The sequence below is a fragment of the Lacerta agilis genome, chromosome Z (genome assembly GCF_009819535.1).
Source record: "Lacerta agilis isolate rLacAgi1 chromosome Z, rLacAgi1.pri, whole genome shotgun sequence".
Lineage (NCBI taxonomy): Eukaryota > Metazoa > Chordata > Lepidosauria > Squamata > Lacertidae > Lacerta > Lacerta agilis.
The window spans coordinates 17,314,777-17,333,022 of NC_046331.1; the positions used below are offsets into that span (position 1 = coordinate 17,314,777).

General features: G+C 48.2%; 1 protein-coding gene across 2 annotated transcripts in view; it reads left to right on the forward strand.

Moving 5' to 3' along the window:
• Nucleotides 1-6,000: 6,000 nt before the first annotated feature.
• LOC117040273 (gamma-aminobutyric acid receptor subunit alpha-3-like) overlaps nucleotides 6,001-18,246 on the forward strand; it is a 41,491-nt gene continuing 29,245 nt past the window's right edge. Inside the window, exons 1-2 of one of the 2 annotated variants that reach the window (XM_033137948.1) lie at nucleotides 6,001-6,241; nucleotides 15,437-15,567. In XM_033137948.1, coding sequence (XP_032993839.1) covers nucleotides 15,479-15,567 — 89 coding nt within the window. In that variant the 5' untranslated portion in view covers nucleotides 6,001-6,241; nucleotides 15,437-15,478. Of the gene's footprint in view, nucleotides 6,242-7,234; nucleotides 7,297-15,436; nucleotides 15,568-18,246 lie in introns of those variants that run through there. The other variant, XM_033137946.1, reaches the window with a different exon arrangement.

An 18,246-nucleotide genomic window follows, 5' to 3' on the forward strand; every position in this document is an offset into this window, starting at 1 on the left:
CTCTCTTTCTTCATCATGCTTCCATACTGACCATGTATGAGCTCTGCAGCTCTTACACCATCTTTGAACTTTCACCTTGTTTTTTTCTTGTTGTTTTTTTACTTTACAAAGTTATTATTGTACTTTCCCAGATCTTAACCTATTACAGTATTTGTAAGAATGGATTCCAAATATCATTGAATTTGTCCATGGCAACACTGGCGTAGGAAGAGCGGGGCATAGGGGTAGGGGTGCCCCGGGCAGCGCAATCCCGGTAGGGTTCCATCTCGGCTGCCCTCCCACCCACGCTGCGTGCCCCGCTCCCAGAACGCATGCCCCACCCTTGTGGGCAGTGCGCCCCGCCCCCAGAATGTGACCAGCCCCGCCCCTGCCTTCTTCTCGCCCCCGGTGCCAGAGCATGAAGCTCCGCCACTGCATGGCAAGTCTGCGTTTATGCGCAAGTTGTTCATATGTTGCAAGTTTGTATAAGTTTTCAATTCAATTGTAGAAGTGAGCCGCATTTTTCTTTTTCCAATTCATCAGTATCAGTCTTTTTTCTGTGGTAAGGGCATGGAGAGTCCACTCATATTGTTCTTTTGTAAGGTTCTATCTTGTACTTTTGTAACTTAGATAGTAGATTTAAACTTTCCTTCATTCTGCTACTGTAACTACTACTTCAAGACCTAGATTAGGTAAGTAAACACTACTTTTATTCATAAAACAACGTGTGTGTGATTATTGTTTTTAAGGGGGAGAAAAGGGGTAATACCAGCATCCTGGGTTATTGTTTGCAGAAGGTTAAATCAACCTTGTCTTAGCTTCCAAGTTTAAGCAGCAAAGGATGGTATTCTGCTGATCTCACAAACATGACCAAGGAAGGATAATAACGAACCAATATAACCTCTCCTAGTGTCTAAACATCATTCCTACAATTTTTACTCTGCTTAAATAGGTATTTGCATTCTCACACAAGTGAGAAGAGGAAGGATAATTAATAAATAAAGTATCTTCTACTACTCAACCAAATCCATCCAACAAAGTGCAAGGCAGAGAGGCAGGGAAAAGCTGGAAGAAGAGGGGAAAATGGGAGTGTGGACATTGGTGGTAAAAGGACAGTTAAATCCAGTCAAAGGTAACTTTGGAGTATGGCACATCTCGCTTCAGATCGAGGGAGTTTGTCCACAGACAGCTTTCCAGGTCATGTGGCCAGCATGACAAAGCTGCTTCTGGTGCAATGGAACACAGTGACAGAAGTCAGAATGCACGGAAACACCGTTTACCTTCCTGCTGCAGCGGTACCTATTTATCTTGCACTGGTGTGCTTTCAAACTGCTAGGTTGGCAGAAGCTGGGACAGAGCAACGGGAGCTCACCCTGTCACAGGGATTCAAACCACCAACCTTCTGTTTGGCAAACCCAAGAGACTCAGTGGTTTCTCTGAACTTCAGCTGGTGCTAGAATCAGAGATGGAAGGAAGGACCCCCAAGGAGAACTCGCCCAGCAACTCTCCTTATCCGCCAAGATCAAACCATGCAGAACAGAAAACAGAGGAGAGATCTATCTATGACTACTAGACATGATGACTATGCTCTGCTCCCCACAGTTGGAAGCAGCAGGCAGCAATGCTTTGAAATAGCAGTTGCCTTAAACCACAGGACAGGTGAGTGCTCTTGTGCCCAGGTCCTGATTGCTGGTTTTCCTCAGGTATCTGGCTGGCCACAGTGAGAACAGAATACTGGACTAGATAGGCCATTGGCCTGATCCAGCAGGCTCTTCTTATGAGTGCCCCATGCCAAGGGCAAGCTGGTGACTGAGGTTTACAGGATGCCCCATGAGTGAGGAGCCAGGACCACGTTTGTGGCCTCCATGCCCGGGAAAAGCCAAACATGTTCTTCTATGTTCTAACCAAAGTACAAGTCTCTGAACTGACCCAAATTTCCAGCACTTGGGTGTGAATGTTCTGAGAGGTTATTTTTAAAACAATCTGCTAATTAGTTGCTGAATGCTGCTTAAGAAAAAGTAGTGAAAACAAGTCCAGACTGTGTGTCATATTGAGACCTGCTTGTCTAAAAAAGGTGTCAGTGACAGAAAGGCAAGAGGCACCTGCTGTGTCACATATGAGTCTGCTCTTTTCTGTAGAGGTCCCAGTGCTAGCCCAGCCCCTGCTAGGATCGTGTGATGGCAGACAGAGGCACTATGGGGAGGGCCCTGTCCCAGATGATGCAGCCACAAGCAAGCCATGGATTTCACTGGGAAGGGCCCCATAGCACTATCTGGAGTTCTGACATTATTTCATGGGTGGCTCTCACATGGTTTACAAATCTAACATTTGCCTTCCCCATGTCTGTGGAACATTGTCCTTGACTCGGTAGTGGCAGCCAGCCAGCCAGCCAGTCAGCCAGCCAGCTAGCTGTGGAATTCTGAGGAGCTGCTCCACTCAGAAGAAGTCTCCATTGCCCACAACCCAGCCATGGCCCACAATCCAAGGGGGTGCAAAGAGTAGGAAAGTCATTGGCACATTCCTGGGCCAAGGGGAACTAGGAGCACAGCTTGCATAATCTACTGGCCTGGCCAGAAACAAGACAGTTTCCTCTCAATGGAAGGAGAAAATCTGAAGCAACTTTGTTGGATGATTTGGACAAGGTGCTTTACCTGTAGGCTCAAGCCTTTCCACCACCATGGCTAATTTTATCTAGCAGGGAAGGAATGTCAATCTGGGTCCAGGTGGCTCTCTGTAAATGCTTCCCTGAGAGAGTGGGGGTGTCCCACTGTCTGTAAGTTAAAAAGAAAAGAAAAAGACAACTCCTGAAAAAAACAAGACCTGTCCCTGGGAAAAAAAATGGAAAGCTATAGGCCTTTTATGGTCCCTGCAAGCAAATAGGATCCCCACCCACCCCTACCCTGAACCCCACAGGCTTTTAGGGAAAGGGTGGGGAGAGGAGTTAATCTGCTCCTTGGGGAAAATCTATCCTGGGACAAATCTATCATTTGCCCCATGGGTACACTTATGGGAACTTATAATATGGAACAGGATACAGTATATGCAATATAATTCAAATGGAGGGATTTCCTTGCAATTCCCCACCCCAATTCTTTCTTGTCGCAGTTTAGGCATAGCTATGGGGCTGAGTTTGGTGCCTTTGGCTGCATTGCATGATTGGGGCAAGGTGCTTCTTTCCCCTGCCACCACTGCTACTTTCAGAGGAGTGCTGCATTGTGCGTGTGCACTGCTATTTTCCATTCTGGGCCCTGCTCAGTTTCTCAGGGCCTATAGTAACCCCAGGAGACTGTTATCCTGCAGAAACCTGCACATGGCAAAGCTGACCTCAGAGGCTGTTGCCTCCAAGAGGTTTTCCAGTGCTGCTGTGCTCAACCTCAGTAGCATCTATCTCTGGGCCCAAGGGAGAGCTTGACCCCTGCATATGCACTGCTGGCCCCTTGGGGACTGGCACAGATGCTGTGATGAGTCTCCTGTGTCTTGCATCTGCCAAGGAAAGGCAATTATTTTGCAGTTGATTGGAGAGCATTTCAGGGCAGGCAGCAGCAGTGCACCTAGGGACCATCTGTGGCAAAGACTACATTCAACCAAGAGAGGAGTGTGCACGGTCAAGCATATTTAAAGTCCCCACTTCCCACACCTGGCAGGAAAGAAGGATGGGTGGCTAACAAAAGCCTTTGCTGTTTTTGCATTCTCAGGCATGGAGGGCTTCCCATACCCCAAGATCCAAATACATTCCCACATGGGGTGGAGGAGGACATACTTCTACCCAAGCAGAGGACACTGGATGACAGACAGATAGAGGGATCTGGGGTTGGTCAGTGAGACCCATTTAACATTTTGGGATCCCTAAACCAACTCTGGTCTCTTTTTTGCCATTATGTAGAGAAGTTGCAGTTTCTGTTTCTGTTCAATCTGACACTTAATCTGTTGTAGATGGATGGAAATCCACTAGGTGCTCAAGGGACTCAGCAGGTGGCCAGGCTAAAAAGTCCCCCCTGTCCAAAGAGGTTGCTGAGCGCCATTCATTGCTCCCCTCTGTGACCATATTTATGTTCAGGCTGGTTACCCCTAATGCTGTCATCACACCAAACACCCTGGGAAGACTCATAGTGATCATCCTCCAGGAACCCAAGATAGAGTCTGATTTTAATGCTGCACTGGATATTTTTATGACTGTGTGATGTCACGTTTGAGTTCTTTAAGGGCTCAACTCTTGAACAAATGTCAGTGATCCAGGCACCCAGCTCTGCCTAGTTGCTGATGCCTTGTTCTTTGCCATCTCCCTTCTTTGGTTCTGCTGAGGTGGGAAACCCATGTGGAAATGACTGAGGTGTGGCTCCACTTCTGTGGGGAAGGAGCTGAGGTGGGAGAGGGGAACCTTTCTTTCCCATCAGTATCAGCATTAACATAGGTCAATTTTCCTCATTTCCCCCAACATCTTCTGTGTCTGACATGGTTAAGATATTTTCAGTTGTTGCTCTTTACAGCAAAGTCACTTGAAATTTCTTTCTTAGGCTGCCTTATTTCAGGTTCCATTAAGTTTTGCTGATTTCAGGAAAGAGCAATTAGGGTGGATTAAGCCTTAGTGCATGTCATGGTTGACTTGGTGCTGCTGTGAGCCCCTATGGGCAGTCTTTTTATGTTCTTCCTTCTGCTTCTGCTTTGTTTTTACATTCAGCAGCCTCTCTCTAGCAATTCCACTGTTTGTAGTTAAACATGGCTGATGGGGCCATCTTCCCACCCATGTAAACATTGGCATCTAACAATGTGCTGACTGTTGCCAAGCTCTGCTTATGATAAGCTCTGAAGCTTCTCCTTTGGTTGGCTCTTACAACTCCTTAAGAACACAAGAAGAGCCATGAGTCAGATCAAAGGGGGTCCATTTAGTCCAGCACCCAGTCCTCACACTAGCCAGCCATGTGCCCCAGTGTGAAGCCCATAAGGATATGAGTACAATTCTCCACTCCTGCTCTTGATCTTGCTCCCAGGCAACTGATATTGGGTGGCTACTATTGTTGGATTTACCCTCCTCCATTGTCCATGTTCCAGTGTTTTGAGAGAAGAAGTAAAGAACTAAAATGCTGTTTTTGAGATTAGGCAACAAAGCACTGTACACCATCTTCTTCTGTATGATTTGCATGAAGGCATTGGCCTTTCCTTGCATTGTATCCTCCTGTCAGCTCAGCCTTTCCAGTGGAAGCTGCTGCTTTTGCTCTGGCTTTGATCTTGGGGAGGGAGTGGCTGCTGCCCTCAGATCTAGTTTGTGGACCTCCCTTGGGGGCATCTGTTCAACCACTGTGAGAACTTTAGCCTCATCCATCAGCCAGGCTCTTCTTATGTTCTCACAGACTGCAGCCACAGTCACCCTGATCCTGACCACCAGGGCAATCCACAGCCTCCTCCAGCAGTTCCCCTCCTCCTTGTGCCACTGATTGCTCTTTCATCAGTCCACACCCTGTCTCTATCTGGCCCTGCTTTTAATAACATTCATTTTTATTTATCCTGCTTCTGCACACACACACACACACACACACACACACACACATTCAAGGCAGATTTTCCCCATCCACCAGGCCTTTGGGCAACAAGTGGCATCTCCTTTATGGAAGATAAGGTGGTCTGTGGGGTCTGGCTGACACTTCAGGGTCTACTGATGGACATTTTGAAACGGTGAAGGAACCTGTTGGAAGGACTGGCTCAGACACCCCTGCTGATCTCTCTCGTCTACGGAGGTCCCAGGTGGGCCATGCGGTACCCACCATGAGGCTAGCCGCCTGCCTCTAGCGGGGTGGGCAGAAAAAAGAGCGATTGGAAAGAAGACCCTCCCCATGCTTTGCTTCTAGTTAGTAGATGGTGCGCCATTGATGCGCCTTTTCTGTTTGTTGCTTTTGGGGAAGACGGGAGGGAGATACAGTATTGCTAAACCCTCCTCCAAGGAGGAGGAGGGGAGGGAGGAGGCTGCCTTGCTTTCCTTCATATTGTCAGTCTCAGGGTAACAGCGAGCAGAGAGTCGCGATAGAAGGCTGATCTTGCAACCCTCTGGAAGACGGAGAGACCACGAGGCTCACGCGTCAGCCGAAACACCCAAGGTTTAAATGCGTTCATCTCCTCCCCTGGATCTGATCAACCGCTGCCACAGTCCGCTCCTCGTCACCCGAGACAGAAGCGCCAGACTCTCGGGGGCGCAAAGGCAGGACTGAGAGAGAGCAGCCGCGAGTGCCACTCCAGTAGGTTTCTGGATCCAGCAGCAGCTCCGCAGGAGGTAAGGACCTGGCCCTCGGTTGTTTGCTCTTCGGGGTTGGGAGGGGGCTGGCGTCGAGGGTCGCGGGGGATAAGCCACCCGCTTGCAAGCAGCCGTCGGAGCTCTTCCTAGCCTCGCCACGACCAGGAGCGCCTTTATTTGCTCCTCTTCTGCGTGGGAGTGGGCTCGTGGGTTCCTCGGCAGAGCTAAGGGCTGGCCCTTAGAGAAGCGATCGAGTGCGGTGACTATCTGGCTCTCCCGGTCCCGAAGCCAAAAGGCGAGCAGAATCTTGGCTTGCGGCCCCTCTCTGCTCTCCCGCTGTGCAGCGGGAGCAGCAAACGCCCAGCAAAGTTGCAAAGGAGAAGATCAATCTGGAAACTGGGGAGGGGTCGAGGAAAGAGAGGTTGTGTGTGGCAGGGGCGCGGGGAGACACACAAAGGCCGGCTCTTCTCCTGCTGCTGCGGGCGGCCCTGAAAATATTCTGGAGCTTGATGTGGCCCCAACGCAGCCTGTAAAACGCACATTGCCGGCCTCTTGCTAGAACGTGTTAGCCAAGAGGACAAAGGCGCGCGGCAGCCGCTTTATCCATTCCTTTCCTTGGTTGGAATATGAGGCGTAGCGCTACAAGCCTTGGATTTACGCGCGTCGGCTAGTTTGGGGGTCGAGCTGCTGAGGGTTTCTAGCAAAAAGCAGGGGCCCCGCCAATTCTGCGAGGGAGACTGGGAGGGTCTCTGCGCGTGTGGCGCGGCGCTGTCCACGGTCCTGAATGGGAGGCGCGTCTTTATCTTCCTGGCTGACGCTTTTTCCAAGGGCCCGGTGGACCTGCCTTTGCGCCCCCGAGCGTCTGGCGCTTCTGTCTCAGGTGGCGGGAAGCTGACTGTGGCAGCAGTGGCTGATCCAGGGAGGAGATGAACGCATGCAGTGGGGCTCACCCGCCCCTCATTCCAAAGGCAGGCCCGCCGGCTGGTGAGGGGGACTGTCTGGATTGCCCAGGAGTGGAGCCCACCCCCACCCCCCGCCTGCCCGCCCGCAGCTTCCAGGACGCTCTGCGTCTACCCAGCCGGACAGCCCTCTGGGTACGGCTGATTAATGTGTTGCTGCAAAGGACGGGGAGGGAGTGTTTCTCGGTTCTTCTCAGTCAGTATAGCCCCGGGCTGCATGGATGAAGGAGCCGCCTCGCAGGGAGGACGACTCTGGAGCAGGCAAAGGCAGGAAGTGGATGACGCCACTGAGCCCACCGCCTGCCGTGGCGCTTTCCGCCCCCTCCCCAGTCCAGAAACGTTCCCTGTCTTGGGATTTGGAGACCGCTGAGATTTGAAGTGAGAACTGTGAGGGCCGCAGGCTCTCCGGACCATTGCTCCCTGCCAGAGAAGAAAAGGCTTAGCCGTAGGTGGGAGCTGTGGTGAGCAGAGGCTGAAGGGCAGGGGATGGTGGGTGGGCGAGGCTGGTTAGGATACAGGCAGAGTGGGTGGGAGAGGAAAGGGGCAACAGCTCTGCAGGTGTGTGTGTGGGGGGAGGGAGGGACAAGAGAGCCAGGCCTCTGGAGGCTGCGTTTGCGGGCAGGGGCAGAGGGACGGGAAGGGGTGTGTGTGAAAGTCCTGGGATGAATGTGCCCGTGACCTTAAGCTGTAGCACAGACAGGTTCCAAGGGAATTAAAAATAGCTTTGGGACACCCAGGATGGAGTAGAGAACAGCAGCAGCAGCAGCAGCCCAGACTTCACAGCTTCACACAGGTGACTGATGAGAGAGTTGGATGGCTGGACTCTCAAGTGTGCCAGCTGAGGTTGCTCCTGCTGCCCCAGTAGCAAACTGGAAAAGGCTGAGCAGAAACAAATGAACTTTCCAACAGCATTTCTCTCCATTCAATTTTCTTATCGGGATTCTGGAGGCCTTGTGAATGCGAAAGAGCCTAGTGACTTCAAGTGGTTCTGCATGGATGCCTGGGCAAAGGTCTGTACCTTCACAGTGGAAGTTCCAAAGCTGGTGCAAATTTCAGGAAGTCCCAGGCCCCTTCTGGCTTTGCCATGGGCAGTGTGGTAAAGGAGCCAGCAACCCAGGATTCAATTGCCCTGTCCTCTGGCAGCTCCAGGGCCAAATGAGCAGCAAGAGTAGTGGTGTGTCCTGAGGTCTACTGAGACTTTGGAGAGATGGGCACTGAGTGGTAGGGCTGGTGTGGGCTGCTAGCCCTTAAATAGTACCAGGAAGTACCTGATTCAGAAAGCAGGGTTTGCTGGTGTGTTATTTGTTGATGAAATAAGCAAGGGGTTAGCCAGAAAGTGATCAATTTGGACAATGACATTGATTTATCACCACAAATAGGATAGTAGGGGGGTCCCCAATGTGTGACTGCCTGTGCTCTCTCTCACATACACCCACTAACGTACTGCTTCTCACTTTGTGCCTTTGCATGAGGCTGCTGTTCTTTGCAGAGGACACATTCTTCTCTTCCCTTCTTGCCATCGACCAACACAGGCACATCAGGCCACCCAGAATGCCTGCCCGTCCATCTGGAGGATATGACCTTTCCCTTCCCTGCAGAGGGTAGCATACATAGGTTTGTTCCTTACAACTGAGGAGCACACAAAATAGCAACTTGCCTTGGAGGACTGTGGCTGGCCTGGCCACAGGGGCGGGAGGGGGGGCGGGCGGCTCTTGCTGCATCCAGCGCTTTCTGCTTTTTGCCTGCTGATGCATTTCTTCCCTGAAGCTGCTCTTTCTGCTGCCTTTATTCACCTTCCCATTGCTGTGTGTTGGCTCCCTTTGCCTACCTTCCCATTCAATCATTTATCCAACTCTCTCTCTCTCTCTTTCTCTCTCCATTCCACCCTGCATGCCCCTGGCTGTCCTCTTGAAATCCCCTCAACCTCCTCCTTTTGCTGTGTCTCTCCAGCAAGAAAACCCATCCTACTCTCTCTGTGGGTATATCCCTGCCAAATGTTTACAACAAGTAGTTCGATGTACAGACTGAATCCTGGCATAATTATACACACAGACGGAGACCGCATAGTAAATAAGCCAGCTGCTGAAGACGCCCACTTTCCTCCTTGCTTGCTTTCTTATTACAGGCTGTTGCTGCCACCGCTGCCACTCTCACCTCTTTTGCCTCTCTGCCAAACCCCATTTCCAGGGCACCAGCGAATGCTCTTCTGGAAAAGAGCTCCTGGTCAACCCCCACATCTGGGGAATGAATCAGAGCTGGGATCAGAGCCCCAGTTCAAAGGGGTGCTTCTCGTTTTGTCAAGCACCCACTTGCCTGGCTCAGCTTCAGGGAAGGTGCTTCACCCCTCTGCCCCCTACAGAGCTGGCAGAGGATCCCTTGAGTTGGTAGGTGGGGGACTTGGAGGCTATGGCTCCCCCTCCCCACCACCCCACCCAACTGACCTGCTTATTTTATTGTTCCAACCGCAAGAGGGGCAGGACTTTATCCACCATGTGCCATTTCCCTTCCATTAAGCATCCTTTCAAAGGAAGGTCAAGAGCAAAAATGGAGGGGCTGGTGGGATGGGCAAAACATCTGGTAGCTCAGCATTATTTGTGAGCATGAACTATGACTGCTATGTGTACAGAAGCATGGGGGTGGGTGGGGTGGTTTTTGGTCAGAGCTGCTTGTCTGCAGTGGCAGGGGTTGTGAGTCTGGCTGGCCTGTGTTTGCTCCCCCACCCAATCCCCTGGAGTCCTGGAGTAGCGGTTGCACTCTGGGACCTGTGCAGAGTTGCTGTTGCTTTGCTGTCAGTTGGCCCAGGTGGAGATTGATCCACTGACTTGGCTGGGAATCAATGTCCTCTCCTGGAGGAAGAAAAGGACACACACTGGTGTCTTATTTTTGTTTGGTGAAAATGCTGTTTGCTCAGCCTCTGGTTTGCACATCGGCCTCACCTTCAGGCAGGTGTCACCAGATAAAGGCTCTGTTTGGGCATCCAATTCCCGCTAAAGGCATTACAGTCACAATGTGCCTTGTCTGCTTTTATTTTTGGGACCGGATTCTATGCTTGATGTGATGAAAAGATTTCAAGGTGCATGGTGGCTTCAGCATAGATACAGTTGCTACCTTTCAAGTGATGTTTTTGAGCTGGATGCAAGATAAAATGAAGCCAGATGGTTCTGATCTATTTCCATTTCTGCTCATGGGTGACTTTAAGTACCAGGGATATATCCAGTTGCTGGGTGCTCTTTAATTCTTGTGTGGGGTTCCCTTAGGGTCTGACAAGGGAAGGGAAGCTGCAGACTGCTTGGTCACCACCAGCAAGTGTAGTGGGGGCAGCTCCATTCGGGCAGATAGAGCACTGCCTCACTAGTCTCAGTTAACTATCCAGTCCAGAGGATGACACCTCCTCTTCCACCTCCTCCTCTGTCTCAGCGTTACCCTTGTAGAACTCAGCAGGGAGGAGGAAAATGGGAACAAAACTAGATTTAGGGCTTGTCGACACTTCTGCTTCTCCCATGCCCAGAAAGCATGAGTCTGAGCTGTTTTCCCCTTTACCCCACTGCTTTCCAAGGGAAAACCCACTCTTTAGTGATAGAACAAATGGCAATCGTGGGGAAACCCGGATTTCTGTTTGTTCCAGAGCAGTTTTCCTTGGGGAGAAAGCAGCAGGACAAGATGAAGTGTGGACAAACCCTAAGTTGACTCTGCCTGCCATTGGCTTTGGCTCCACCTGTGGTTGGTCTCCTTGCCTTCCACCATACCAGCCACCACTGCCTACATATAGAGTCAATAGGCACATCATCTCAAAGACTTTAAGGATGGCATGATGCTCCAGTATCTAGTTCTTCTTGTTCTGCTTGGTCCAAAACTAAAACAAACTGAAATATGTAAGAGTGAGGAAGCGTAGGAAAAAAGAACTGTTGTCATATTTCTTACTTGGTTGTATGACAAACAGCATCTGCTAAATGCACCCACATAGTCAGAGGTCTCCGTTATCCCTAAACAGAAGTAAACTCATTCATCTAATTGTGTTTGCCAAGGTAGCACGTAATGGGAATAAACTGGGGGACCTCACTCAGCTGGATTCCTGAGTCAGACAAAGCCCTCCTTCCCCTGATCAGGTGCCTATTAAGACTAATTACCATGAGTACCAAAACTCACTTTTCATGGAACATAAGGCTGTCTTTGGCTGCTAGCCATGATGGCTCTGCTCTGCCTCCACCATCAGTCATGCTTCTGGGTTTGGGTCCTGTTTGAGGGTTTCTCATGGGTGTCCACTGTGAGAACAGGATGTTGGACTAGGTGGCCTGATGCAGCAGGGCTCTTTTTGTGCTCTTTTGCATTCACTTGTCACAAATTCCAGGTAATGCTACTCCCTCCAAATCTCATTTCCTACTAGAGAGGCTGAGAAAGGAATAAAGAGGGCAACCTCATAATCTTCCCACTACAGGTGCTCCTGCTGAAGGAAAGCTGGACCTTGGTGGGCTTGGAGGAAAGCTCTGCTCCTCCCCAGCTCGCCTTACAGACTCCCTTGAAGTGTGATGATGAGCCTTTGCAATTCATCACCTCTTGATACAGCTTTGCCTCTGGCTCTGCTAACTAGATTTGTGGGTCTGTTAGACAAGGAAAGGCACTAATAGTGTGGGTTTTTTAAAAAAAAATATTCAGGGGGATGCAGAGGTGGATTTAGGGCAGCATGACCAGTTCCCCACACACAAGGTGCCGAACAGAGAGGGCACCTTCCTGCCTCCTTCCCAAAGCCTTGTAAGCACTTACTTTGGGAAGGAGGTGTGGGGGCTCTGACAGGGTCCTAGAGTCCTCCTGCATCCTTCCCAAAGCATAGTTAACGCTTGCCCAGCTTTGAGAAGGATACAGGAAAGTTGGATGTGTGTGTTAAATGTTGGCCTTGTACAGGGCACCATATTACCAAAGTCGACCCCTGGGGAGTGGTTGGGACTTGTAGGGAAATCACAAAATTATAGGGTGCAAATATTATCCACTTGGGTGCATGATTTCGGCTTCCTCAGCATTTAGCATTCCTTAGCATCATTCCCCACATTTTGTTATACAGCTTTTCAGGGCTCAGCATAAACTACAAGTGTTGAGTTTCTTGGGGACCTGCATTATTGATGCTCTTCTGAATGGACCGGTCCTGAGTGACATTCTTTGTGGAGGATGTTCTTGTGTCAATGGCTGTCATGAACACTGCAGCTTTGCATGCCAGTATTCCCCAAATTGCCTTTCCTGTGGTCTCTATCCCTCCCTCCCTCCCTCACCCTACCCCAACCTCACCCATCACCAGAACTGATGCAGCCCCCCCCCCCGCTCCCCAGCAGATGAGCTCTGTGCAGCTGGGCTTCCAAATTCTGAGAATTTCAAAAGGTTGTTTAGAAAATCTGGGGTTGTCTTTTTTGTTGTTCATTTACTTTAGTGTGAGGTTATGAGACATGGTGAATTGGTATAAATTACCTCCTTAGAGATAGGCATGCTAAAGAGTGCCTTCAGGAGAATAACAGTGAGAAATCAGGTAGAGAGAGAAAAGGCAGAAATGAGAAGGAAAATATAAAATAATATAAAAGCAGCACAGTTTATTTCCTTAAAAAACAAGAACAGCACTTGTCTTTCATATACCTGTCCCAGTTAAGGGCATCATCTGTGATATGGGTGCACTCAATCATGGGTGAGATACTCTGTCCCTTTACCTTCATCCAAAAGGCAGTCAAGGCTTCCCCAGTTTGTCTTGGGAGTTGCTGCTGGTCCTTCTTGCTTAGGAACATCACTTCTTCCACCTAAGAACAATTGAGCTTGGGTGGAAGGGTGGGAGAAAGTGGCCACATTTAATTTCCCCAGTCCTTTCCGTTCTAGGATCTCAATGTTGATGTTTGGTTTGGGCAAACTCAAATGCCTCCTTTCATCTGATCCCCAAACTATCTCAGTAATGAATTGTGGAGCACAGAGAGAACTATGTTTTTGCATTACCACAGATTTGCAAGGGCACTCTAATGGGACATGTGTGGGATGTGGGGTGGTGTAGTGAAACACAGGCTTTACTGGTTTATTGTCAAAACAAAATAAAAAATAAAGAAATTCCTTCCAGTGGCACCTTAGAGACCAACTAAGTTTGTTCTTGGTATGAGCTTTCATGTGCAATGTGCATGCACACTTCTTCAGATACCAAGAACAAACTTAGTTGGTCTCTAAGGTGCCACTGGAAGGAATTTCTTTATTTTTTATTTTGTTTTGACTATGGCAGACCAACACGGCTACGTACTTGTAACTGGTTTATTGTCGTTAATCTGTCTGCAACCAGTGTTGTGAATACATCTAAAATTTGTTTTTATGATGTGCTGCTGTTTCATACGATGTATTATTCTCCTCCTCTTTTTTGGGGACACTGCTTGGATAGTTTGACGTTCAGCTTACTAAAAATTTAGCACACGCAAAAAGAAAAAGAAAAAAGTGACCACACACAAAGTGTCCTCTCTAGGAAGTTCAAGAACTCTTCGTTTACTAGTCCTGTTCTTATATAGCCTTGTCCTTGCCTACATTTTGGTTGCAAACCCCACAAAACAGGCTTAACTTGGCTGAATCTCACCTTTACAAACCAAAATACCACCCTGCACTTAAAGAGAGCTTACTCTTCATTTTATTTTTAAGAAGAATTCCTACTACATTTTAAGAAGAATTCCTACTACATTTGTAGAAGGAAAGTTCTTCCTCAATATTTCCTAAAGGAGAAATTCAAATGAGCCAAAATGGTTTTTTTTTTTTTTAATAAAGTATGTGATGTTTAGTCTCAGTCTTACCAGTGTGCTTCCATCCATTAATACTTGTCCCCATCAAATACTTTAGCTGGTTAATTTGCTATTGGAAGGTTACATCCATAATATATTAGTCACATTATCCTACTTCTGCTCCCGCTCCTCCCCTATTTCAGTTGGTTCAGTCCATGAAAACCTTCACAACTTGTCTTCCACTTTGCACCTCACCCAGCAGCTTCTCCCTCACTTTCCTCCCCACCTGCCCTATTCCACACAGCAACTTCACATCCCACTGGCCTCATTCACCACCATAGACATATGCAGGCAGAAACTGCAGATTGATTCCACAGTGCCAGTTGATTGGGAACACCTAGACCACAGACTGAGCAGTCACACAGTTCCCTGGATGTATTGAATTTCTATTTAAATTACAGTAATGAAATATTTCTAAATTTGCATCTGCACATTTATGTCCTCTTTTTATTATGGTAGTGTTGGTGGTAGTGGTGCATTTCCTCTTTTTTGGGGAAATGGACAAGTGCCCCCCCCCAACCCCGGGGCAAAGCAGTCGTGCAAATGCTGCATATATGGCAAAGTCATGCCACATGGCCTGGTGCAGCCCAGTAGCAAAATGTTTACCAGCACAATATGAATTGTGGCCTTTTCACCAGCTGCATATTTACACACACAGGAAATAAAAATCTCCAAAACCCAACACTTCCTACCAAAACTAAACTGTGACCATCTACCATGGCAGCCCAGATCCCTCCCTTTCTCACCTTCCTTCCTTCCTCATAGTGGTTGCTGTCACTACTACCAGGAAAACCACATACCTTCTCATATGACATGCTGACTATTTTCACTGACCAGGAGAGCAACAGCAGGAATGAACTGGACTAGAGCCACTGACCGTGAGCCCTTGACTGAAATCATCTCACAAGGAAAGGAAGGGCCAGAATTTGCCTGGTTGTGAGGAGCTTCGGTGTACAGTCACCACTTGGGCTGGGCATGTTATGCAGAATGCAGTGACAGTGTGCTAGAAGTATTGGGGTCATTGTCCTGATGAGATGTGGCCTTTGCTCTTATAAATACATGCATTTGCTTATGTGGCATTTCAAAACCTCCGTGGTCACTGAGATGTCTGAGTCATGTCATTTTGTAGGATGAGATGTCACAGATATTGTTTAAGGAAAGACCTCTTTCATTTCCTGATCTAGACCAAAAAAGGCAGGCACGTTTTCTACAGAGGCTCCAGTCGGCTGAGATCAGTAAGCCACACTTCCTATCACAGGTGGCCATGGTGAAGCTAGCTTGGCTAGGCTAAGCCCCAGTTGCGTCCATCACTTCTTGGTGCTCTCCTTCCCCCTTGATGTTCTGAGCCTGCTGCAGCTATCAGCTGTTTAGTCATAGGCCCATAAAGCACCTCAGGGACTTTCACCATAAGCTGGCCTTTGTGCACCCAATGCCTCCATCACCAAAGAGAGTGGCTGGTCCCCTTGACCATTTTCTTTTCTCTTCCTCCTTGGCAGGTGTGGACGTTCTGCTGGCTAGCACTGCTGCACCCTGAAGTGATGGCATTGACAAGGGTCTGGGCCATACCCCCGCTCTGTGTGACTAGCCTTGGGATTCTGCTGCTGGTTTATGCTCTCCCTGCAGAAGGGTAAGGTGGCAAGAGGCTGGGATTTTATTATATAGCACAGAGGGAGTGAGGAAGGGTCGGGGGCATTTCTTCTCCCTCACCGTACCTGCAACACCCAGTTGCAGTGAGGGAGGCTGTAAGGCAGTCTTTGGGATTCTGGTTAGGTTTCACCTTCTGTCTCTCTAAGACTTGGTCATGGCTCTTTGGAACCAGGAAAATCCCCATCTTGATCCTGCAGCAAAGGCATCTAACAATAATCCCATTTTGCCCCACACAGCCACTCTCCATGCCAGCTTTTCTCCTGACTGTGCTAGAGAATGGTTGATCTGAGTAATTTGCCAAGGCGATCTTCCCGATGCCATAATGGTCAGGACTTTTCCAGAGGCAGTTGAAGTGCCAGGGTACAAAATGAAATCCTGCACACACAGCGGGCAGCTGCAGGCAGCTGACTAACCAGGTACCTGGAAAGCTCCAAGGAGCAAACAAAAAGCAGCCAGCAACCATAGAGACAGAGAGCGGTGGTTTGAATCACCTGGAGTTGCAAGTGCCCCTTTCCTTCCATTTTGGGAGACCTGCCCAGAGAGCGTTTGCCTGACTTCCCTCCCCTCTCCCTCCTTTTAAGGGGGAGGCAGAAGCTTTCTATTCCTGTCTAAGTGATGACATTGGGAAACCCTTTGAGGAGTGGTAGTTCTGGCCTAGAGTGCCTAGGACAACAGTCTTCCCTATCCCCAACCTGATGTCTTCCAACTGCCAACAGCCCCAGCCATCATGGACCCCTGGATGGTGCCAGGTCAGAGAAGACTGTATGGGTCCATCATTCACAAGGATTTTAGCTTCATATCTCATTCAGCAAAAAACAAAACAAAACAAAACAAAAACAAACTCACACCAGCACCTCCAACTCATGGTGGCCTGCACTGGACATCAAGTAGGCACCTTCTCTGTGCTCTCTTCAGCATCTGCTTAAAGCATGTAGCTGTTGACCTATATATATATATATATATATATATATATATATATATATATATATATATGTATTACTGCTAATTTTAAATATCTTTAAATGTTTTAAACTGTTTTTATTGCTGCTTTTCATTTTTCTAGTAAACCACTTAGATGTATATATTAAATAAAATGATTAAATTGTGTTCCCATGCTACTGGTGCCTGCATGAAGATGGTAGCACAAACGTTATTTCTTGAGTACATTTCTTTGATACTTTTGTCTAAGAGAACAGATCCGAGTTGGGTTGCAAATGATAAAAGCAGCTCATGATGTGCCAGAACAGAACTCCTTCAAACACACACACACACACACACACACACACACACACACACCCAAATACAAATACAGAGTACAAGTTGTACTTGCCTATGAGCTAAGGTGAGCTAGTTTGTCTGGCAGCTGCCCTTGGGTGGCATAGTCCTTTCTACTGTCATGGTAGGCAATGTACACAGAATTCTTAGGTTATTATTTCCCAACAGTTCGTTGATTTGATGGTTTGCTAATTTGTAATCAGTTTGTGTGATGACTGCATTTTAACACAGTAAGAAATGCAACTTCACAATTCTCAGTGAGACTTCTGTAATGTAAACATGTAAAAAGGGTGCCACGTGACCCTACCACGCCTATCTCTGGGGAAGAGCAAATATGACAAATAAATAAATGAAAATCCACATGCCTGGATTTGGGGGGGGGGGGACACAGGACAGAAAGATGAGCATGTGAGGAGGCTGCAGGCCAAGGCAAGAAATGAGTGTGACAAGCACTCTCCTCCTGTGTGAACAAACAGGTTTGGGCATCCTCTTCTGCCTAGAGAAGATTCCAGCATAAATGCAACACTCTGCACCTTCCTGTCTCTCTCTACCTGCACACTTGGAGCAAGCAGAGGCATCCAAGAGTGATGGGACACATTAGCATTTCTCAAGACACAACTGCAAGAGTTACAGTTATGTCAGCACTTTTGTAGGAGACCCAATCCTCTTCTCAGCTGGCCCAGCATAGCAAAGACTTGGCAGCTACAGCTCATAGCCTGGTAGCAACGGTTTCATCTGCTTTTCCTTCTCATTTATCACAAATCTCCTAGTAGGAAAATAGTTGAATGTAATCATTTGACAAAGTGGTTGGTTGACAGATCTAACATCCAAATGAATTAATGAAAAATGGTGGTGATGGTGGTGGTTATGTCTACTGTTTATTAAATTTATATTCTGCCCTTCATCCAAAGATCACAGGGCAGTTTACAGTATAAAAACACAAAACACACAACATTATATAAAGTGCAATGTGCATTGATAGAGATTAATTTTTAATATTTTAAGCCCTAAGCAACTTTGGACCAGGTTACCCAAGAGATCAACTTCCCCATCTATCCTTGCCTGGCAGCTGTGCTCAAAAAGGGCCCTACTGACGAGTACTGCATGCTCCAGATGTGGGCTTAACATGTACTAGAAATCAGGCTTTTAGTGTTGCAGCTTCAACCCTCCAGAACGATGAGACAGAACATGTACATTGCACTGGAGACCCCCCCCCCAAAAAAATGTTCCTTCTAAGCTAATTGCAGGGAATGACCTCAGTTCCAAATAGGATCTGACCAGACCTTCCTCTACAAAAGCGAACTAAGAAGTGAAAGTTCTTCCCTTTCAGAGCATCTGTAACAACTGTCTGAATCAACAGCCACTAAAGGCACAATGAGGGTTT